At 36.1% G+C, this 23,981-nt stretch overlaps 1 protein-coding gene across 1 annotated transcript in view; it reads left to right on the plus strand.

Moving 5' to 3' along the window:
* Window positions 1-23,981, plus strand: part of GCC2 (GRIP and coiled-coil domain containing 2) — a 58,160-nt gene that overhangs the window by 18,011 nt on the left and 16,168 nt on the right. The window contains exons 10-18 of the mRNA XM_074332327.2: window positions 2,305-2,424; window positions 2,869-3,033; window positions 4,357-4,461; window positions 5,097-5,259; window positions 14,317-14,417; window positions 14,513-14,590; window positions 15,559-15,696; window positions 16,863-16,984; window positions 18,681-18,857. Of these exons, the coding sequence (XP_074188428.2) occupies window positions 2,305-2,424; window positions 2,869-3,033; window positions 4,357-4,461; window positions 5,097-5,259; window positions 14,317-14,417; window positions 14,513-14,590; window positions 15,559-15,696; window positions 16,863-16,984; window positions 18,681-18,857 (1,169 nt within the window). The remainder of the gene's footprint in view (window positions 1-2,304; window positions 2,425-2,868; window positions 3,034-4,356; window positions 4,462-5,096; window positions 5,260-14,316; window positions 14,418-14,512; window positions 14,591-15,558; window positions 15,697-16,862; window positions 16,985-18,680; window positions 18,858-23,981) is intronic.

Here is a 23,981-nt window from a genome sequence, read left to right on the forward strand (position 1 = left end):
CAAACAGACGATTGACTGTTAGGGAAATTTCTGAGGATCGGAACATCTGTTATGGTTCTATTCAAGCATTTTAATAGATTTGAGGCAAGTGAGTGTGAAATTTGTTCCACATGTTTTGACTGTCAAAAATAACAGTGTTTGTCAATTTCGTTGGAGTTGTGCAATTGTGCTACTTCAGATTCCAGCTTTTCAAGACATATTATCATGGGAGATGAAACTTGGTTCTATGGTTATGATCCTGAAACCATCGGTCAGAGTTCTCAGTGATAATCACCCAGTTCTCATGCAAAAAAAACATGTCAATCAAGATCTATGAGTAACATCAAGGTGATATTAATTGTGTTTTTTGACCATGATCGAAATGTGTGAGCTCGGTTTGTACCCAGGAACGCTACAGTGAACTCTGAATATTACAAAGGCAGGAATTGGGAATCTAGACTCTGGCTTATAAATTTGTTTTTCCATGTTTATTTGTCTAAGGTTTCTGTTTCTTCTTGGCATACATAAACAGAGGGTTGGGAAATCTGTATTGTTTTCCATAGAGAGATGTCATGCTTGTTTTGTATTACTGTTGATTCCTCTACCTCCAAAAATCAAATCTGTATTCTTTATCCTCTTAGATTCTATCTGGTCTTTTTTGTTTTCACTCATTATGGTTCTAATAGTTATCACTAGCTGCAAAAAATTGAATTGCCATACCAAGGCTGATTCTAGTAAATAATGGCTCCAACAGGAAATTCTGACTATAATAGAAAAAATGGTAAATGTTTAAATTTAAAAAAATTTATTACATAAAAGACACATTGCCATTAATCTCCCTCAAAAGACACCCCCGCCCCTTGCTTCAAACACACTTTATCCTGTTGTTCTTGCCACTTTCTGAAGCAGCTCTGGAAGTCCGCTTTCATGAGTGTCTTTAGTTGAGCTGTTGTGGCTGCCTCAATGTCCTGAATCAATTCGAAACATTTACCTTTCATGGTCATTTTGACTTTGGGGAAGATGCAGAAGTCACAAGGTGCCAGATCCGGTCAATGAGGTGGATGCGGACACACTGTAATGTTTTTGACAGAAAATGCCGTACCGGAAGCGATGTGTGACACGGAGTGTTGTCATGATGGAGGATGAAACCATCTGCCCATTTCTCAGGCTGTTATCTATGCACATAGTTTCTTAAACACTCTAATAAGCCCTTATAATATTCAGAGTTCACTGTAGTGTTCCTGGGTACAAACAGAGCTCACACATTTCAATTAAGGTAAAAAAAAAACAGTATCTCCTAGGGCAGACCATAAAATCGAAACTTAGATTCAAACAGCCACCAATGTGGACAGTGATGGACTATGCATAAATCAGAATTAGAAACAAAATTAGATTTGGCTAAGGGTCAGATTTGGCAAGGAAGAGCCAGAAAGAACATATAATTGCCATGCATGAGACTACTAGAGGAGCCTGGGAAGGGGATCCAAGGACTCGAGATGCAAGGCTGAATGAAGGCCACTTTCAGGCTTCCCAAAATAAATTTTTGAAGAAAACTCAGAAACATTTTCTCAGTTATTCTGCATACAAATTCATTTACGTGAAGGAGAACAGTCAATAGTTGTCCAGAAACAAAGGCAAAAACAGGATTTATGAAAGAGGGGAGAGGGAAAAATATTATAGGCAATCTGGAAACAGTGAATGTCATTTATGTACATATTTTGGGGGTGCCCTGATTGGCTAGTATGTAGCAAAAAAGGTCAGTCTAGGCATTCTATCCTTGAGTAGGGGCCAACTATGAATATCAAAAAAATTCAGTCGGTTTTAAGAGTCTTCAGAACATTTTTAATGTTTTGCCTTAAGATGTGAGAAACTGTATTTAATAATTAATGTCTTCTCATATTCTTCCATTAGCACCTCTGCCGTATAATTAGGCCAGACCTGAAACATTTCCTCATCAGAATTCTTGAGGTGGAGTTTAGTATGTGACCAAATTAAACCTTTTCTCCTCCCTCCTTAAATTTAGTTTACATTTCAGAAGTTTATTTTTGTTGATGACTGGAATATTTAAAGTGGAAATATTATATTCTATACATTTCAAATCATTTTCCCTTTTAATAGATTCCCCCTCCCCCCAAAAGTCATCTGAATTACGCTATTTTTATTATATAATGCCAATTAGGTATTCTTTCAATTGTTAAACTTAGGTAAATATTTAAGCTTCCAGAATGGACTCAAATCTTATATCAAGATGGTTTGATGATACGGTCTGATTAGCTGAATGTATAATAATATCCTAAAGGTAAATTATTTTGTCTTTTGTTGAAGAGTCTTTTACTAGAATATGATAAGCAATCAGAGCAATTGGACATAGAAAAAGAACGTGCTAATAATTTTGAGCATCATGTAGAAGACCTTACAAGACAATTAAGGAATTCTTCTTTTCAGGTAACTTTAAATTGGGTAAATGCTGACATGAAAATTGTAATAACGTATATTTCAATTTCAATATTTTTGCATGAAATAAAATTAATACATGGGCAGAAACTTAATTTCATTTTCTTTTTCCCATTGTTGGGAGAGGAATATTACAAAACAACTAGCAACTATCCTGTCTTACTTATTGCTCTAATCTCAGTTCCCCTGGGGTTTTTTGTTTTTATTTCATTTTTGCCTTTTCCTCTGCCACTGTGTCTTCTCTTGTAATATTTGCCAAATTAATATCAACAATGAGTGTTTAAAACTTATTCTTGACTTAAGGTTGTTCTTTGGAATTGATTTTGAAATTATTTTTTATACTATGCCAATATTCTCCTTAATTTACCATTTTATTCTTCCTCTCCTGTATATATTTTGTGTGTGTTTACTGTAATGAATCATTTGTCATTGTAGTGCGAGAAATTAAATTCTGAAAACGAAGATCTCCTAGCTCGTGTTGAGACACTACAATCTAATACCAAGTTATTAGAAGTACAGATTTTAGAAGTCCAGAAAGCCAAAGCAATGGTAGACAAAGAGTTAGAAGCTGAAAAACTTGAGAAAGAGCAGAAGATAAAGGTAACAACACTCCTATGGGATTATTTCATATTATATATGATATTTTTATCAAAGTATTATATTTAAAAGATGGATAAACGAGTAGCATTTGTGAATACAAAGGTTCATTAATTCCTTAGTATGCCAACTATGAATTTGAGAATCCAAGCTAAGATTTTGAGGCGTAAATTTTTTTTTTTTTTTCCCAAGTCAAGTTGTTGTCCTTTCAGTCTTAGTTGTGGAGGGCGCAGCTCAGCTCCAGGTCCAGTTGCCGTTTCTAGTTGCAGGGGGTGCAGCCCACCATCCTTTGTGGGAGTCGAACCGACAACCTTGTGGTTGAGAGGACATGCTCCAACCAACTGAGCCATCCGGGAGGCAGCTCAGCTCAAGGTGCCGTGTTCAATTTTAGTTGCAGGGGCCAAGCCCACCATCCCTTGGGGGACTCAAGGAATTGAACTGGCAACCTTGTGGTTGAGAGCCCACTGGCCCATGTGGGAATCAGACCGACAGCATTCGGAGTTAGGAGCATGGAGCTCTAACCGCCTGAGCCATCAAGCCAGCCCGAGGTGTAAATTTTTTAAATAATAAAAGATTTCCAAACTTTTTGTAACTTAGTATGCCAGATTTATTTTATAGTTCCTTACAAATACGTTTTTTTGTTTGTTTGTTTTTTAATCTATGAGGCATTTTCTTTTTTTGTTGTTTTTAATTAATTTATTTATTTAAGTCAAGTTGTTGTCCTTTCAATCTTAGTTGTGGAGGGTGCTGTTCAGCTTCAAGTTGTTGTCCTTTCAGTCTTAGTTGTGGAGGGTGCAGCTCAGCTCCAGGTCCAGTTTCTGTTGCTAGTTGCAGGGGGCACAGCCCACCATCCCTTGCGGGAGTCGAACCGGCAACCTTGTGGTTCAGAGGACACTCTCCAACCAACTGAGCCATCCGGGAGCTCAGCAGTAGCTCAGTTCAAGGTGCCATGTTCAATTTTAGTTGCAGGGGGCGCTGCCCACCATCCCTTGCGGGACTCGAGGAATTAAACTGGCAACCCTGTGGTTGAGAGCCCGTGCTCCAACCAACAACTGAGCCATCCGGGAGGCAGCTCAGCTCAAGGTGCCGTGTTCAATCTTAGTTGCAGGGGACAGAGCCCACCATCCCTTGCGGGACTCGAGGAATTGAACTGGCAACCTTGTGGTTGAGAGCCCACTGGCCCATGTGGGAATCTAACCGGCAGCCTTCGGAGTTAGGAGCACGGAGCTCTAACCACCTGAGCCACCGGGCCGGCCCCACAAATACGTTTTTAAATGTTGGTTGGCTTGCGGTGGGGAGTGACGGTTTTTTTATTTTTAATGTTAGGAGCATGCCAGTTGTGTAAATGAACTTGAAGGACTTCAGCTTCAACTTCTAAAGGAAAAGAAACAGCTTCAGAAAACCATGCAAGAATTAGAGCTGGTTAAAAAGGTAAAATAAAACACCAGACTCAAAACTGATGTCAGTATTCACATTGTTAACCTATTCTATAAACACTGAAAATAAATGTTTGTGAAACAAGGTTACGTGTACTAAAACAATCATTTGTAAATTATTTGCCTCAAAATATTGAAAATTTAACTTATTTCTGTGAGCCTCTGAAAGAATGTAGGCTCATGAATTGTTAGATTTTGGTTTGCTATTTCATTTTTGTACGTTGTATGACACATGAGACTTAAGGTCAAAAGTTGAAATTTGTATTATACTTACAACTTTTGCTAATTTTTCTCAGCTTTTTCAGAGAGGATAAAAAGAATGGTACTATACAAGCTGCTTAAAAATATTAATATTTTATAAATAACAGCCCCACAAAAGAACTACCAACTGTGGTTTATTAAAATTATAATGAGGTACAATGAAACTGAGAAAGTTGGATTAAACTATTAGAAAATACTTTTTGAAATTGCAAACTAGAAAGTATACAACTTCTAGCTTCTTCATTAATGTGTGAACTTTATTACAGAAAAGCATAGTAAAATCTATTCCTGTGGCATTGTTTTAGCAGTTTTATACATGAAATTAACTGACCTAGTATTCTATGGATCTTTTATTTATAATATGTGCAGGATGCCCAACAAACCACATTGATGAATATGGAAATAGCTGATTATGAACGTTTGATGAAAGAACTAAATCAAAAGTTAACTAATAAAACCACTAAGATAGAAGATTTGGAGCAAGAAATAAAAATTCAAAAACAGAAACAAGAAACCCTGCAAGAAGAAATGAGTGAGTAAAACACAATTCACTTTAACTGAACATAATTTCATCATAACAGAATAGAGGGGAGGAACATTAATTGTTCATTTCACCAGTTTTTGATAGCCATCCAGGTCTTTCACACAGTGCTAACCATTATTAAGGACCAGAAAGGTTGTAAAGCCATTCATTGTTCAGATGTTTATAGTCCATGTTGGAGCATAATGCACTCATTCACTTAAATATTTCTTCAGTACCTGCTGTGTGAGTAGTACAAAAATAAAAAAGTCAACGATTTTTTGTTTGTAAGCAGAGTGAGATAATTTAAAAAGCAGTGAAATCTTTTTAAGGTGATTATATTCCATTTTATCCATAAAATAATTTCTAGGTAAGCATCTAAAGCTATGAATATCCCTTTAGGTACTCTTTTAGCTACATCACACAAATTGTTAAGTTGTGTTTTTATTTTAATTCAGTTCAGAATATTTTTTAATGTCCTTTGAATTTCTTCTTTGACCTGTGGGTTATTTAGAAGTGTGTGTTTAAGTCCTAAATATTTAAAGGAAATTGCAGATATCTTTTTGTTAATGATTTCTAACCTAATTGTTTTGTAGTTAGAAAATATATTCTGTATGATTTTAGTCATTTTAAATTTGTTGAGTTTTATTCTGTGGCCTAGAATACGATTTATTTGGGTGAATATTGATTATTCACCCATAATTTGTTAGACTGTATTAGTTGTTGGATAGATGGTTGTATCTAATGTCAGTAAGATCAAGTCAGTTGACTGTTATTTTTAAGTCTTTTATATTCTTTGTAGTTTTCTGATTACTGTTCTACGAAATACTGAGATACAAGTATATATTGAATTCTCTGACTATGATTGTGAATTTCTTTTGTCTTTGCAGTTCTGTCAGTTTTGGTTCATATAGTTAGGAACTCTGGAATTATGTACATATACATTTAGAATTGTTAGTTGTTTTTGATGATTTGACCCCTCTATTATTGTGAAATGTCTTTTTAAATCACTGATAATACTCCTTCTAAAGTCCACTTTGATATTAATATTAATATAACCACTCCATCTTTCTTTTGTTTATTATTTACATGGCATGTCTTTGCCCATCCTTTGGTTTTCAACCTATCTAAGTATAGAGTGTTTCTTTTAGATACCACGTAGTTGAGTCCTCCTTTTCTATCCAAGCTGACAATCTCTGCTATTTAATTGGAATGTTTAAGCCATTTATTTTTAACATAATTATGTGACTAGGTTTAAATCTACCACCTTGCTGATTGCTTGCTATTTGTCTTATAATTTCTTTCCTTTTTCCTGTTTTTCTGACTTCTTTTGAATTAATTGAGTATTTTATATGATACCATTTTATTTCCTTTATTAGCTATACCTATTTGTTGATTTTTAGTGGTTGCTTTATGGTTTATAGTACACACCTGAAATTTACCAGAGATTACTTCCAAGTGAATTATACCAATTTCTGTGTAGCATAAAAATCTTACAGTGGTGCTCTTTTTTTTTTTAAGTTTCAGGTGTGCAAGACAATGTAATAGTTACACACTTCTACCCCTCACAAAGTGACAATCCCCTCCCCTAATCTACTACTCCTCTGACATCGTATATAGCTGTGGCAGTTCCACTGACTCTATTCCTTATTCTGTATTCTACATCCTGTGACTGTGTGTGTGTGTGTGTGTGTGTGTGTGTGTGTGTGTGTGTACATACATGTATGTATAAAATTATAGTTGACATTATTATTCAGCTTCAGCTTCAGGTGTACAGTGCAGTGATCAGGCATCTACATCATCCCTGAGGTGGTCGCCCTAATACTACAAGTACATTGGATACCCTACAAAATCTTTACAACAATATTGATTATATTCCGCAAACTGACTTTCATATCCCCGTGGCAATCTTGTGGTTACCGATTGTGCTTTCTAATCCCCTCACCTTCTCCCTCATCCCATCCCCCCTCCCATCTAGCAAGCCTCAGTTTTTTCTCTGTATCTCTGAGACTGTTTCTAATTAGTTTGTTCATTTATTCTATTCTTTAGATTCCACATATAAGTGAGATCATATGGTATTTGTCTTTCTCCATCTGACTTATTTCACTGAGCCTAATGTTCTCTAGGTCCATCCATATCGTTGCAAATGGTAAGATTTCATTCTTCTTTATGGCCGATTAATACTCCATTGTATAAATGTACCACAGTTTCTTAATCCAGTTGTCTACCGATTGGCATTTCGGTTGTTTCCATGTCTTGGCTATTGTGAATAGTGCTGCAATAAACATAGGGGTGCATATTTTTTTTCAAATTAGTGTTTTGGATTTCTCTAGATAGATAACCTAAAAGTGGAATTGCTGGGTCATAAGGTAGTTCCATTTTCAGTTTTTTGAGATACTTCCATCCTGATTTCCATAGTGGCTGCACCAGTCTGCAATCCCACCAACAGTGCATGAGGGATCCCTTTTCTACACATCTTCGTCAGCACTTGTTGTTTGATAGCCATTCTGACTGGGGTGAGGTGGTATCTCATTGTGGTTTTTGTTTGCATTTCTCTAATGGTTAGTGAGGTTCAGCATTTTTTCATATGTCTGTCTGCCATCTGTATGTCCTCTGCCCATTTTTTAATTGGGTTGTTTGTTTTTTTTGGTATTGAGCTGAATGAGTTTTTAATAAATTTTGGATATTAACCCCTTATTAATGTATCAAGATGTATCATGTATCATTGACACATATCTTCTCCCATTCAGTAGGATACCTTTTTGTTTTATTGATGGTTTCCTTTGCTCTGAAAAAGCTTTTTAGTTTGATGTAATCCCATATGTTTATTTTTTCTCTTGCTTCCCTTGCCCAAGGGGATATATCAGTAAAAATATTACTAAGGGTAATATCTGCAAATTACTTCCCTATATTTTCTTCTAGGAGTATCATGGTTTCAGATCTTACAGTTAAGTCTTTAATCCATTTTGAATTTATTCTTGTATATGGTGTAAGGAGTGATCGATCCACCTTGATTTTTCTGCATGTGTCTCTCCAGGTTTTCCAGAACCATTTATTGAATAGACTGTCTTTACCCCATCATAAATTCTTGCTTCCGTTGTCGTAGATTAAATCACCGTCTAGACATGGATTTATTTCTGGGCTCTCTATTCTGTTCCATTGATCTATGTATCTGTTTTTATGCCAGTATCATGCTGTTTTGATTACTGTAGCCTTGTAGTATGATTTGATGTCAGGTATCATGATACCTCCCACTTTGTTCTTATTTCTTGAGATTGCCGTGGCTATTCAGGGTCTTTTATGGTTCCATATAAATTTTAGGATTATATGTTCTATTACAATGGTACTCTTTGTCTCCCCTCTTCTCCTTTTTGCTACTTTTGATATACATTTTACTTCTAATGTAATAAACATAATACATTGTTGTTATTTTGGTTTGAAAGTAGTTATTTTTTGAAGCAGAGGTCAGCAAACGATGGCCCACAGCCAGCTGCCTGTTTTTGTAAATAAAGGTTTTGTTGAAACACAATCATGTTCATTTGTTTGTATCATCTATGACTACTTTCATGCTACAACAGCATAGTTAAGTAGTTGTAACAGAGACTGTGTGGCCAGCAAGCTTATAATATTTATTATCTGACCATTTCAAGCGTTTACCAACCTCTGTTTAAAGAAATGAAAAACTAAAGAATTAGTTTTTAATATTTATCCACACATTTATCATTTCTTGTGCTCTTCATTCCTTCACGTATATCCAGATTCCATCAGGTGTGACTTTGAAGAACTTCCTTTAACAGATCTTGTGATATAGGCCATAGGCATTGAATTCTCTCATGTTTTGTTTGTCTGAAAAAGTCTTTAATTTGTCTTTCTTTCTGAAATATACTTTGCTGGATGTAGAATTTTTTGATGTGCCTTTGTGTGTTTTTCCTTGTTTGTGTCCTGCTTGTGATATATTGAGCTTCTTTGATGTATGGAGTTTTTATAGTTTTCTTGAAGTTGGTCATATTTTAGGCCATTATTTCCCTTAATATATTGTCTAAGCCTCCCCTTTTTCCCCCTAGAATTCTAATTACACATGTTAGAATATTTAACACACTTCTGTAGGTCAGTGATATTCTGTTCATTTTTTCTTCATTTTTCTTCCTTTTTTACTTTCTGAGCATCTTTTTGAATAGTTTATATTATTATGTCTTTAAATTCTTTCACCTGCAGTATCTAATCTGTTAATCTCCCATCTGGTGACGTTTTCACTTTAGATATTATCTTTTTTCTTTAATCCCTAGAAGTCCCAATTTTTTTTCCATTTATTTCTTCTTCATGTTCATGTTTTCCTTTAAATCCTTAAGAAGTCTTTTTTTTTTTTTTAAAGACTTTTTTTTCATTGGGGAAGGGGAACAGGACTTTATTGGGGAACAGTGTGTACTTCCAGGTCTTTTTCCAGGTCAACTTGTCCTTTCAATCTTAGTTGTGGAGGGCGCAGCTCAGCTCCAGGTCCAGTTGCCGCAGTTAGTTGCAGGGGGCGGAGCCCACCATCCCTTACGGGAGTCGAGGAATCGAACTGGCAACCTTGTGGTTGAGAGCCTGCTGGCCCATGTGGGAATCAAACCGGCAGCCTTTGGCGTTAGGAGCACGGATTTCCAACCGCCTGAGCCACTGGGCCGGCCCCGTTGAGAAGTTTTTTAGCTATTAATGTTTTAATTTCATTGCTTGCTAATTCCACCATTTCTTTAACTTCTGGTTGTGTTTCTACTTATTGGGTTTTTTCCTTTTGTTTATGTCATGTTTTCCTGCTTCTTTGCATGGGACATAATTTTTTATTGGATGTGAATTTGACATTGTTGAATGCTAGATTTTTAAATATTCATTTGAAGAGTTATACTTTGACAGGCAGTCAAATTATTTGTGGATCAGTGTTATCCTTTTATGGCTTGTTTTTTATGTTCTTTATTACAAGTGTGCAGTGGGATCTAGTTCAATCCCACCACTAAGGTGGGGATCTCCTGAGTGCTCATATATTCAACAAAGTCTCTTACTCTGGCTGGGGGGAATTTGAATAATTTATAGCCTTGTGTAAAATCTGGTAATTGTTCAGATTACAGCTCCTTGTTCATTGTTCTTTCCCCAGTCATTTTTCTTTACATCTCAGCAAGACCTCTACTCAGTTTGGTTTTCTCCTCCTGCACAACAGTCTAAAAATTGCCTTCAGGTAGAAAGCTGGGACTATATAATAGAGCTCACCTTGTTTGTTTGTTTGTTTGTTTACCTCCCTTCAGGGATCATAGTCCTACATTGCTTATTGTCCAGTGTCAGAAGACAGATGTTTTCATATATTTGTTCAGTTTTCTTTTTTTTTTTAAAGAAAGAAGAAAGTCATTAAAATGTCATTGTCTTATTTCTTTTTCAGTCACCCCACCGCCGCTCCCCTGGGGTAATCATCATCTTGTTCCCTGTCTGTGGGTCTATTTATATTTTGTTTTGTTTAATCATTTTTTTTTTAGATTTCACACATAAGTGAAATAATACGGTATTTGTTGTTCTTTGTCTGCCTTATTACACTTAGCATAACACCCTCTAAGTCCGTTCAATATTGAGGTGTAGAACTTTACAATAAGGTCAGACATGAGATCAAGACATAAAGTATGTTCTTTCTACCTCTGTTATGACTAAGCTCTCCCATAAATTTGCCTTTGAGCTTCTCAGAGGCCAGAGCAAAGACAGAAATACTATCGGTTATAAGGTTTACAGTATCCACAGTATTAGAACAAATGTGATGCTTCTGAGAGACACAGCTTTTCCTGGTGCTCTGGTGTGTGAGAGAACTTTTCTTAGGCATTTTATAAAAGGTCTGTGTCATATGGGAACAATGGTCCCAGAACTGACTTGGATATCACACAGTATCCATAGAGCTTTTTAGAAAGCATCAGCGCAGATGTAAAGAATCAGACTCTTAAAGGGTGGGGCCTTGAAATCTGTGTTTTCAAAAGCCTCCTCTATCATTTTGAAATTCATGCTAGCTTAGGAGTGTCAAACATCTACACATAGCAAAATTAAAACTACCAATTGAATAAATGGTGTTAGGTAAGAGTTTATTGTGTACATAAGAATGGTTTACAACTGGGAGCTTTCAAATTCAAAGCCTGATAGCTCAGGGGTATGATGTCACAGGATGACTGAGAAAGTAAAAATGAGGAAGTTGTTGAACCTTTATAATGTTTGGTTATTATAATGGGGGTTTCCAGCCCATGAGAGATTAGTTAAAAATGATTATTGGATATCATTTTTAGGAAGATGACTTAAGTTTATTTTATGATTATCAGAGACAGTTACAAATAGCACCCAAATTAAATCTTATTTTGCAGAATAAGCTAAATTAAATTTCCTTTATTATGGATTAAGTGGAGTTTTTGTCTGCTCAGGGAATTTTCAAGTCCAGTCTCTATTTTGTATTTAATTTTAACAGTATCACTGATAATTTGGACTTGTATTCTCAGTGTTGTCCTCACAATAAATAAAATAGCTAATCATTCATGACTGTTTTGTAATGCATGATTCATTCAGCTTGTGGCCAAATCTCAGTTCAATAAAGGAGATTCCATGAATGAGTAACCCAATGAAGTCCACGTATGCAGAGTTCTGATTATCTGCCTATATTCAGGGATAAAATTTAGACTAGTCAGACAATTGAACAGATTGTATAGTTTCCAGACTATTCACTATGCGTAAACCATTAACGATGATGCATATACCCTATCTTCCAGCTACGTTCTTGGTGCAAATTGAATAGCAGAACTTTAGGTTATATTCCAAAAATGCAAACATTTGCTTTTGCGAATTAATGAATCCGTATATTTTTGGTAGTCAGCTAGCTGAAAGAGAGGCTGATACCTTGGAAAAACTGAAAAGAGGTGCTTACTCAAGAAGATTACCCATTTCTCACTGATAAATAAGTACAGAAATAAGTGGTACAGGCAGTGAATGCTAAGAGTTCAGAAAGGAGAGAGATTTTATGGACTGACACTTAAAATTTGGGGCTCAGGTTGAGCCTTGAAGATAAGGTTTGGATTGGGGAAGGGTATTCTTTCTGCAGCTGTGGTATGAGCAAAAGTTAAAATAATTTTGAAAGGCTTGACTAGTTGGAGTGAAGGTTTGATCTGTTAGGGAGAAGTGAAGTATAATTAGGAAGGTGTTTTTCATCCAGTTCATTAAGTACCTGAATACCAGAATGTATTGGGGACCTTTTTAAAGACAGTGGAGAAGATTTACCTGCCTAGTATATCAGATTAATTAGAATGGTGTAGAATCTTAGAAAAGCCACCAGCCTTGCGGCAGCAAAGACCATGGAAGTCTGGGCCAAGGAGTTGTGGTAGAGTAGAAAGAAGATAAGGAAGCATCAGGACAATGTTCCATGCGGGGGAAAAAAAAAAATTATTTTGACTCATTCTGCCTAATGATTAGGAATGTCAATCTTAATCTCAAATCCCTAAGACACCTGACCCCAGTCCAACTTTTCTTCTTAATTCTCATTACTTTCTCACAGGTAAAAAGGACTACTCATTTTTCCTGAGACAAGATTTAACTGTGTATTTCATCTGTTGCTCTTCCTTTCATGCCCTTGCCCTCCCAACCCCATGTTCCTTCACCTTTTGAAATCCTTCCTAATCTTACATGTTTCCTGTTCTATGAAATCTTCCTTGTCCTGTGCAAACTTTATATAACCTTTAGTCTGTGTGTTCCCCATAGCCTATTGTATTTTGTTTTTAACATTTATATTTTGCTTTACGTTATCATGTAAGATGTTATCCCCTAATTTTATTCTATGTATTCTTTGAACTCAGGGACTTACTATATCTTGCTTATCATAATTCCTGGAGCATTTAACAAAGACTTTGTATGTAATTTGTACTTTACGAAATGCTTTTTAGAACTGGGTAAATAGTTGCCAGAGAAAAACTGAATAAGATTCATCATAAAAAGGCATAGAAAAGATTTATTTTTACAGTACACCTATTCATATTTACCAAGCAATACAATCTACATAGGTGGATTTAACTTCATAAAGTTAACCATTGCTTATAAGATCTTTTAGCAACACGGTTACAGGGCCGGTATAACTGGTCTAGACTAGGTGTCAAGCACGCTTTTACTGTAAAGGACCAAATAGTAAATCTTCATGACTTCCACGTGGTCTCTATCATACAGTCTTTCACAACAGGGTGTGGCGAGATTCGGTCTGCTGGTTGTAGATGGGTACCTGTGATCTAGACAATGAATCCATGTGTTCCTATTTGATATTTGTTTCTTCTTTACCTCTGTTAGCATAACATTTTTGTCTTCCTTATGTTTCAATTTGTTCCTTAGTGAACTATTTTTATTTTTCACTGACAGTCCCTTTAAAACAATTAGTATCACAAAAATGGACAACCAGGTATTTGCCTCTGATGTGATATAATTGGAAATACACAGCACCTATTTTGAAGTATTTCCTAAAGTAAAGTCTTTATCTTTTAGCTATATAGTTAAGTATATACCTTTATTTTAGAAATTCATACTAAAATATTTACAGATGAATTGTTAAAAAAACAACAACAAACAAACAGTGGGGCACTAGGGTAAGGGTATACAGATAGGGATTGGCAAACTTGCTTTATAAAGGGCCAGACCATAAATATTTCAGGCTTTGCAGGCCATATAGTCTCTACCACCTTTATTCAAGTCTACCATTGTTGCACTAAAGCAGCCTTAAGCAATATTCAAACAGATGAGCCTGGCTGTGTTCTAATAAAACTATTCACCAAGATAGGCAGCAGCCAGATTTGGCCTGTGGGCCTGACTCCTGGTCTGGGTGAATAAGATTGGCCACGTGTTGGTAGTTGTTAAAGCCAGGTGATGGGCACGGGGGTTTGTTGTACTGGTGTCACTATTGTTGTATATGTTTGAAATGTCCCATAATAAAAAGCTTAGATAAGTTTCTTTAAAAGATACATTAATACAAAGAAAAGACTCATCATTTACTTGATTCACTCATAAAAATTGTTTCTTCTTTTCTGAAATTATTTCTTGTACTAGGTTCACTACAGTGTTCATTGCAACAATATGAAGAAAAAAACACCAAAATCAAGCAATTGCTTGTGAAGACCAAGAAAGAACTGGCAGATTCAAAGCAAGCAGTATGTTAATTTCTCAGTTTCATGTTTCAATACTTATTCGTAGTGCATTTATGAATAATTTCTTTTTTTAATTTAACAAGATTCTTATTCTGTAGGAAACTGATCACTTAATGCTTCAAGCATCTTTAAAGGGCGATTTGGAGGCAAGCCAACAGCAAGTAGAAGTCTATAAAGTAAGATTCTTTTTACTTTTTAAGATTTAGAAAAAATTTTCCATGTAGAAGTAAGGTACCATTTAGAGATTTTGCTAAATATTATTGTGTATACATATATATATATATATATTTTTTTACACACAGATGTACATATAACTCATATGTACATAGAGTTGGCCCTCTGTATCTGTGGGTTTTATACCCTTGGATTCAACCAACCGCAGATCATAAACAGTATTTCCGATCCATAGTTGGGAAGCTGCAGGTGCGGGGGTCCATCTGTATACATTGTTCTCTGCCATATTATATAAGAAACCTGGGTATCCTTGGATATTGGTATCCATGGGGGGATGGAGGGAGGTCCTAGAACCAATTATCTGCAGATACTGAGGGTCGATTGTATTTTTTTCCCCTAAATATTCTTCCTCAACATTTTCAGTAAGTAGAAGCAATAAGCCAGGTATGGCATATAGCTGAGGTAACACCATTTAGCTTAAGCTAGATTCATTTCATGTATTTGAAAATCTATAATACACTAAAAATAGTGCGACATCAAAACAAGGCCCCAAACCTGCATCTAAACTTTCTAAATGATAGTATAGTCACAGGAATCAGTTTATAAAATGGCTTTATATGTTTATTATATGTTGTATTTACATTATTATTTACATTATTATTTTTATATATTTTTATATCTATACATAATATCTTAAGATGTTTGATTGAACATTGAACTATAACATGTAGTCCGGAATTTTTTCATGATTGATTTATTTTAATTGAAGGAAAATTAAATAATTTATTAAGAAAAAGTTCTACTCATATTCTCTCCACTCTTTCAAAAATAATAGATTAAAAATTCTGATATTTAATTATGTCCCGTATATATACTCATGTCTCAAAACTCAAATTTAGGTTTAAGGAAAAACTGTTTAACCAATGAAGATCGTAGTTACCAGAGTTTAACTGAAAGATTTTCCCCCCAGATTCGGCTGGCTGAAATAACATCTGAAAAACACAAAGTTCACGAGCACCTGAAGACCTCTGCAGAGCAGCACCAGCGCACGTTGAGTGCATATCAACAAAAAGTGACAGCCCTTCAGGAAGAGTGTCGTGTTGCCAAGGTTCGTTCTTCACATAGAAGGAGCATGTCACAGATGTTATTGTCAACTAGCAAGCAGTTTACTTGAGGGCTGTGGTCTCGTTTTAGTGTTTGCTGTTATTTAAGAGTGCTTAAATACCGGGTTCCACTCATCTGATCCTAACCCCATCACATAACTTTTTCTTTTTTTGCTGAATGAAAAGTTACGTGGGTACATGTTTTTGTTTCAACCTTGTTTTGCAATTTCTGTGTGTAAGAAAGTTACTTTTTTTTAAAGTTTCTATTAGAGAAGTGTTATAGTTGTTTCTGAGCGCTAAATGATTATAAAATACCGTGTTTCCCCGAAAATGAGACCTAGCCAGACAATCAACTCTAATGCATCTTTTGGAGCAAAAATTAATACAAGACCCGGTCTTATTTTATTATAATATAAGACTGGGTGTAATATAATGTTATAATAATATAATATAATATAATATAATATATAATATATAATATATTACCGGGTCTTATATTAATAAAGACTGGGTCTTATATTATACTGTATTTGCTATATATATTATACTTATACTACATTAATTTTTGCTCCAAAAGATGCGTTAGAGCTGATTGTCTGGCTAGGTCTTATTTTCAGGGAAACACGGTAATAATCTAGTAGCATGGCTGTTTAGGTCTCCTTAACCATCATACAAAACAGACAGTATAGTAGCTCTGTTGGAGGCGCAGGGAGTTTACAGATCACTTCAGGAAAGTGGAAGACCTAGAATTTAACTCTTGTCACTCTCTTTTGAAACGGAAGTTTAAGCAACTAAATTTCTTTGAGTTAATTTTTCTTGTATTTATAAAAAGAGGAAGCATCATAAGTGAAAATCTTCCTAAACTTCCAAAGGCAAATAGTGCCATTATAAAATTTATGGGTAGTAAATTAATCTACTAGGGAAGAAAACATGGTAGAAGCATGTCTTATCAGACAAGGTAATATTATTAAAAATCTTTTAAAAAGCATAAGGCCAACAGAAACACACTTTTTAGCCAAAGTTAATTGGGGAACTAAAGAGTGTCAGCCATTTTCCTCATTTTCAAAACCAGGTTTTCTTTTTAATTCATTAATCTCTGAAAGAAAATCGGAGGATCATGTTATAATAGAAAATGCAATAGAAAAATTTTTCTCTCTTTTAAATGTTATAGGCCGAACAAGCTGCTGTAACCTCTGAATTTGAGAGCTACAAAGTCCGAGTTCATAATGTTCTAAAACAACAGAAAAATAAATCTGTGTCTCAGGCTGAAACCGAGGGAACTAAACAAGAAAGGTAAAGTCTAAATTATAAGAAATATGCAGGGTTTTTCTCCCCAAGGCAGATTCTCCACCAAGTAGGTTGTAATCTTACTTTGATTTCTTTTGACTGTGTAATTTTACATGTAATTACCAATGAGAACAGTTTTTGGTTTCCCTGTGTCCCCAAACAGCAACAGGGAAACGTCACTGTGAAGGGCATTGTTACAAATGCAAAAATGTGTAAATAAAGTAAACAGTGAAACCAGGATACAGTCTTTGAGATGTAGGTGAAATAATTTCATCTTGTACGATCTAGTCATAATAGAAATAACAGACATTAAAGTTACATTATGATTAGTTTTCCAATTTTGAAGATTTAGAAGTAGAATAAAAATGCTTCCATGATATACTGATTCACCATTAATTATGCTAAACAGAAGTTGCCTAACATTTTACTTTTTTCAAAAAATTTTAAATTAAATACTAAATTTTGGTCTAGAATTAAATTTTTCTCCTTAACTTTATGAGCATCTCAATTTGTATTTCAACAGTATATTGTTTAATACTTCTCTAACACTAGCATACAAATCACTTTTGTAAATTGTTTAAAAATATATTAGGAATAAAAGATAGATAGGGCATTCTACAGCATGTGTTATGTTTTTCCAAGTAGAAGTTCAGTGTTAAAGCAGTTTTATATCTGGCTCTTACTATTTTGAGTAGGACGAAATATCCTGCAATGTTTGTATGTTTATGTTTGCATTACTTTTTGCTTATGTGTCTATTAAATATAGGAACTGTAGGCTGAAAATGATGAGATATTTATAAATAGCTCATCTTAAAGCTGAAGTTGAATATTGACACAATATAAAAATGTCACCATGTGCAAGACTTAAAAACTTTAATCATGCCAGAATTTGGGGGTCAAATTATTTTAATGTAAATGTCTTAGGTTGCTTTTACTTTTTTATACATTACTTGAAAAAAAACACCTAATAGTGCATTGTACCAGTTGTGGCAAAACTATGGGTTGGAACGTGATACCGTGTTTCCCCCAAAATAAGACTTAAACGGACCATCAGCTCTAATGCGTCTTTTGGAGCAAAAATTAATATAAGACCTGGTCTTACATTATATTAAAATAAGACCCGGTATTATACTATATTATGTTATATTATATTTATTGCATTATACCTGGTCTTATATTAAAATAAGACTGGGTCTTACATTAATTTTTGCTCCAAAAGATGCATTAGAGCTGATGTTCTGGGGTCTTATTTCCATGTTAGCTACAAAGTCCTAGTTTCCCAGGGACTTTCTTTCTCCAGGGACTTTGTTTACCTATAACTTGGTCTGATGTACCATTCTTGTAATGGTTAGAACTGTGTGATTTTTTAAATTATTATTATTTATGGCATAGTCTTACAACATAAAATAGGTTATTTTGATGCCATTTATGGTCTGCTCCATTTGAACATGAAATTTATAAGTTCAGAGACTTTTTGTAAATCTGTAGTGCCTGAGATCTAAAATCTGACTATAATGTCTTTTGCATTGTATTTAATCCTAGTCTCTGAAGTCTTCTGATTGTTATAGTTCCTTTGAATCATCCATAACAATAGCAGGAGTATGACATTGAAAGATTAAATGTTAAAAATAAAATTTATCTGAAACCACAAAATCATGTTCACCTCTTTCAAAAAATTTTTTTAATTATTTATTTGTTTTAGAGAACACCTGGAAATTCTCGTTGACCAACTGAAAATCAAATTGCAAGATACCCAAAATAATTTACAAATCCATGTATCTGAACTTCAAACATTACAGTCTGAACACGATACTCTACTAGAAAGGCACAACAAGATGCTACAGGAAACTGTGTCCAAAGAGGCAGAGCTCCGGGAAAAGTAAGGTTGCTAGCAGCACTAACAGTGTTTGTACCAGCGGCAAAGTATTTTTTTGTTCAAGCTCCTAATGTGTTGCTCCTTGGGATAAATACAAATTGAAAATAAGAAGTAGATATTTCTAAAGGCTTGATGACTGCATTTTCTACCTTAAAACTCCCTGTTGATTGTTTTTATACTTAGCTTTTAAAGAACAGTTAATTTTATCTACTCGTTCAGTACTCTATCTTTCCTATGGCCTTCATGGCTAGAATGTTTCATTTTGAAAAAAACACTGCTTTCCAAACCTGGTATCGAATTACAAACATTTTTCTTTCTCTCTAGAGGAAAACATTCAAACAGCTGCTGACTAAAAAGAATATGCAACTTACCGTTGCCGCTCTATATTCAACTAGTCATAGTATTATACTTTTGTTAATCAGTACTTTAACTAGACATTAGGCGTATTGGCAGAATAAATAGATTATTGTGAACAAGGAACTTTGAATTCCTGTAATGAAGAAATTTGTTGGTAATATCGTATCCTAGATTGAGGAAAAGAATTCTTCATTGAGTTTGTCTTTTTTTTAAAGTTTTTATTAAGGTATAGCTAACATACAGTATTATATTAGTTTCAGGTGTACACCGTAGTTATTCAACATTTATATACTTGAAGTGAACACCGTGATAAGTCCAGCAACCATCTCACTCCATACCATGCTATTAAAATATTATTGATTATATTCCCTGTGCTGTACATTACATCCCCATGACCTATTTGTTTTATACCTGGAAATGTGAACCTCTTATTTCCCTTCACCTTTTCCCCTTGTTTTTTAATTTTTCAATTACAGATGACATTCAGTGTTACATTAATTTCAGGTGTACAGCATAGTGGTTAGACACTTATATAATTTACGAAATGATCCACCTGACTAGTCTAGTACCCACCTGGCACTATACATAATTATTACCATATTATTGACTATATTCCTTTTTTCCAAACTGCTCTCCATACCCCCTCCCAACTATCACTCTGATAAATCTAGTACCCATCTGATACCATACATAGTTATGATAGTATTATTGACTATATTCCTTATATTATACTTTATATCCCCATGACTACTTTGTAACACCTATTTGTTATTTATTTATTTTTATGAAGAATGGAATTGCATTTATTGGGAAGAATTTACAACTCCATAAAAGATAGCGTATACATTAATACCTCTGTCAGCTAACTCTCCCAAACTTATAGGAATTACTACCCACTTGGCATATGCTGGTCTGTTCTAGTAGCTTTGTTTTGTCAAAAAATATGACACAGAATCTTAACTATACTGGGGAAATTGTTCCAGCAAAAAAACAGTCCTTTTTTCTCTATACATGGCTCTAATGAACCAGAGTACATTAAGCCTTACATAGTAAGGTAACTAAAGATTTTATTTATTTATTTATTTATTTATTTATTTATTTATTTATTTATTTATTTATGTATTTATTTTTATTAGTTTCAGGTGTACAACGCAACATACTAGACATCTAAACACCTCATAAAGTGATAACCCACCCCTCCCCCAAGCTCCTACCCCTCTGACATCTTATATAGCTATTACAATACCATTGACTATCTTCCCTAAGTTGTACTCCACATCCCATTATTATTATATACTATTATATTTAGATACAGTTGACATTCACTATTATTTTACTTCAGCTTCAGGTGTATAGCACATTGGTCAGGCATCTACACAGTCTATGACGTGATCCCTCTGATAAGTCCAATGCCCATCTGGCACCTTACAGTATCTTCACAACATCGTTGATTATATTGCCTATACTGTATTAACTACCAATTTGTATTTCTTAATGCCTTGACCTTTATCACCCTGTCCCCAACCCCATTCCCATCTATCACCCTGATTGATCTGGCACCTATCTCGCACCATACCTAGTTATTACAATGTTATTGACTATATCCCTTATGCTATACCCTACATCCCCATGACTACTGTATAACAGCCAATTTGTGCTTCTTAATCCCGTCCCCTTTCACCCGTCCTTAACCCCCCTCCCATCTTAAAGAAGTCCCTCTAAGATTTCTTCTAATACTGGTTTGATGGTGATGAACTCCTTCAGCTTTTTCTTGTATGGGAAGCTCCTTATCTGTCCTTCAATTCTAAATGACAGCCTTGCTGGGTATATAGCAATCTTGGTCGTAGGTCTTTGCTTTCCATCACTTGGAATATTTCCTGCCACTCCGTTCTTGCCTGCAAAGTTCCTGTTGAGAAATCAGCTGACAATCTTATGGGAGCTCCCTTGTAGGTAACTAACTGCTTTTATCTTGCTGCTTTTAAGATTCTCTCTTTGTCTTTAACCTTTGGCATTTTAATTACGATGTGTGTGGGTGTGCACCTCTTTGGGTTCATCTTGTTTGGGACTCACTGTGCTTCCTGGGTTTGTATGTCTATTTCCTTCACCAGGTTAGGGAAGTTTGCTGTCATTATTTCTTCAAATAGGTTTTCAATTCCTTGCTCTCCTTCTGGTACCCCTGTGATGTGAATGTTGGTACGCTTTATATTGTCCTGGAGGCCCCTTAAACTCTCCTCAGGTTTTTGGATTTTCTTTTTGCTGTTCTCGTTGGGTGTTTTTTGCTACTTTGTCTTCTACATCGCTGGTTGGATCCTCTGCTTCATCTATTGATTCCCTGTAATATATTCTTCATTTCCATTATTGTATCCTTTATTTATGACTAGTTATTTTTTATGGTTTCCATCTCCATTTTTATGCTTCCTATCTCTCTGTTGAAGTTCTCCCTGAGATCATTGGGCGTTCTTATAATCAGTGTTTGGAACTCTGCTTCTGGTAGAATTGCTGATCTTCATTTTGCTTAGTTCTTTTTTCTGGGACTTCTGTTCTTTTCTTTTACTTGGGACATGTTTCTGTGTCTCCCCATTTTTGCTGACTCCCTGTGCTTGTTTCTATGTATTAGGTAGGGCTGCTATGTCTCCCGGTCGTAATAGAGTGGCCTTATATAGTAGATGCCCTTATGTAGTGGTCTTAAGTGGGGCCCAGTGGAACAGTCTCCCTGGTCACTTGCACCTCGCGCTCCAGGAGTGTCCCTTGTGTTGGTTGTGTGCACCCTCCTGATATAGATTAGCCTTGATTGCTATTGGCACATCAGTGGGTGGGATTCACCATCAGGCTGACTGGCTATGGTGGTTGGCCACATCCACAGCTTATGAGCTTCTGTGCAGAGGGCTTACCCCATGGAGTGGGATTTGCCCCAGTGGGCTTTGGTGCCTGTTGAGACTGCTCTTTGGGTGTGCCACTTGTGGGGCTAATTGGATGTTGCTCTGCTGTTTTCTGAAGTCAACCCCCAGTTATGTCGGTTCTGGGGTTTCCTGGGAGGGGTCCGGTTGAGGCCCTGGCCAGCCACTACCTGTGACCGGCTAAGGACAATCTGGTAGAACCTATAAAGTGTTTCGTGGTTGGTCGCTTCCTGTGCTTAACCTGGAGGCATAGGGGAGAGGCCACATTGTGATCTGAGGACAGCTGCCACCAGTACCAAGCCTGTGTAGCTCTGCAAAAAGCCAGGACACTTTGAGGCCTGCTGCTGCCTGCCAGCTCCCATAAGGTTCTGCTGTTTATAAAACCTTAATGTGGAATGCAAGTTGGGTGAGGTGGGCCTCAGGGAGTCACCAGGGTAGGACTAGTGTTCATTAGCTTAGATTCTGGTTTGGTGTCAGTGCTGAGCCTGGAACTACCCAGCAAAAGTCTTAAGAGCACACCAAAGCCAGTTGCCACCCACCTGGAGCCCACAGACCCCTGAGAGTTGTCCAGGAGTGCAATGTGGGCGGGGCTGGCTGCTGTCCAGCGTTACGTGAGTTACATGGGCCAGGGTCCTAGGGAGTCACCAGGGTAGAGCGAGTGGAGTTTACCATGCCAATTCAGATTCAAATTTGGCTATGTGAAAGAGGGCTCAATACAGGAAAGATGTTACCCTCCTGTTGGCTGCACAGGAAGAGGACCCCAGACAGGGAAAACGGTGACTGTTCCTCCAGTCCTCACCCTGAAGTCACACAACTCAGTCTCTCCCCATATGTCTCTGATGCACCCCAAGTCATTGCCCCTCTGGCTGATCCCAGTGTGAGTGCCTGCGAGCCAGTGAGTCTGTGTGCGGGCCCTTTAAGAGGATGTCTGTGTTTCCTGTACCTTCTGTTTCCACCCAGATGGTCAGAATCCCCACTGTTTTTCAGAGACAGATGTTGTAGGAGTGCCTCTTCCTGGCACTGGTACTCTTGGCTTGGGATCCCAGTGTGTGGGGCTGGGGTTCTTTGCTCCTCCAGCGGGAACCTCTACGGCCAAGATAGCCCTTCTGATTCTCAGCTGCCACATGGAAGTATGGGGCTGGCCCATTCTGCATCTCTGCCCCACCTACCAGTCTCCGTGTGGCTTCTTCTTTATATAACTTAGTTATAGGGCTTTAGTTCAGCTAGGCTCCAGATGGTTCACCAGGTTATTTTTCTATAATTTAGTTGAAATTTTAATGTTGTCACTGGAGGAGGCAAGCACAGTGTTTTTCTACTCTGCCATCTTGGCTCTGTTACGCATTTAGTATCTTCAAGGATGTTAGGATACTTTATATATGTCAGATATGTTTATAATACATGCCCATCTTATGCTAATCTTAAAAGTGAATGCACTTTATTTTCTTGGCTTTTTAATCTTTTAACTGTGATTTATATGTTAGTCACATAAAGCAAACGTTTCAGGAAAGATCTACCAATTTTATAACTGCCTATCTCCAGGGTTTGCCATGAGATTAGCTTACGTATAATGACGCTTACATGATACATTAGAAATTTCCAACACTTATTCATTACTCTAGAAAAGTTATTGCAAATTATATTGCTAACATGAGTAAAGTGCAGGTGATGCCTCTGAAGTAATTCAATAATTCAGTAAATATTTTTTGAGCACCTTCACCTACTATATGCCAATCAGTGTTCATGGCATTTTGAGGTATCTATAGGGGTCTTCCCCCAAACTGTTAAAAACTAATGATATTGTTGCTGTCTGTGCCCTAGTATGGAGAAATAGCCTTTTCCTTATAGATTCTCTTTTTTACTCATTTTAATATTC

Source organism: Rhinolophus sinicus, chromosome 2 (genome assembly GCF_057876585.1).
Source record: "Rhinolophus sinicus isolate RSI-liver-muscle chromosome 2, RSI-T2T, whole genome shotgun sequence".
NCBI classification, from domain to species: Eukaryota; Metazoa; Chordata; class Mammalia; order Chiroptera; family Rhinolophidae; genus Rhinolophus; species Rhinolophus sinicus.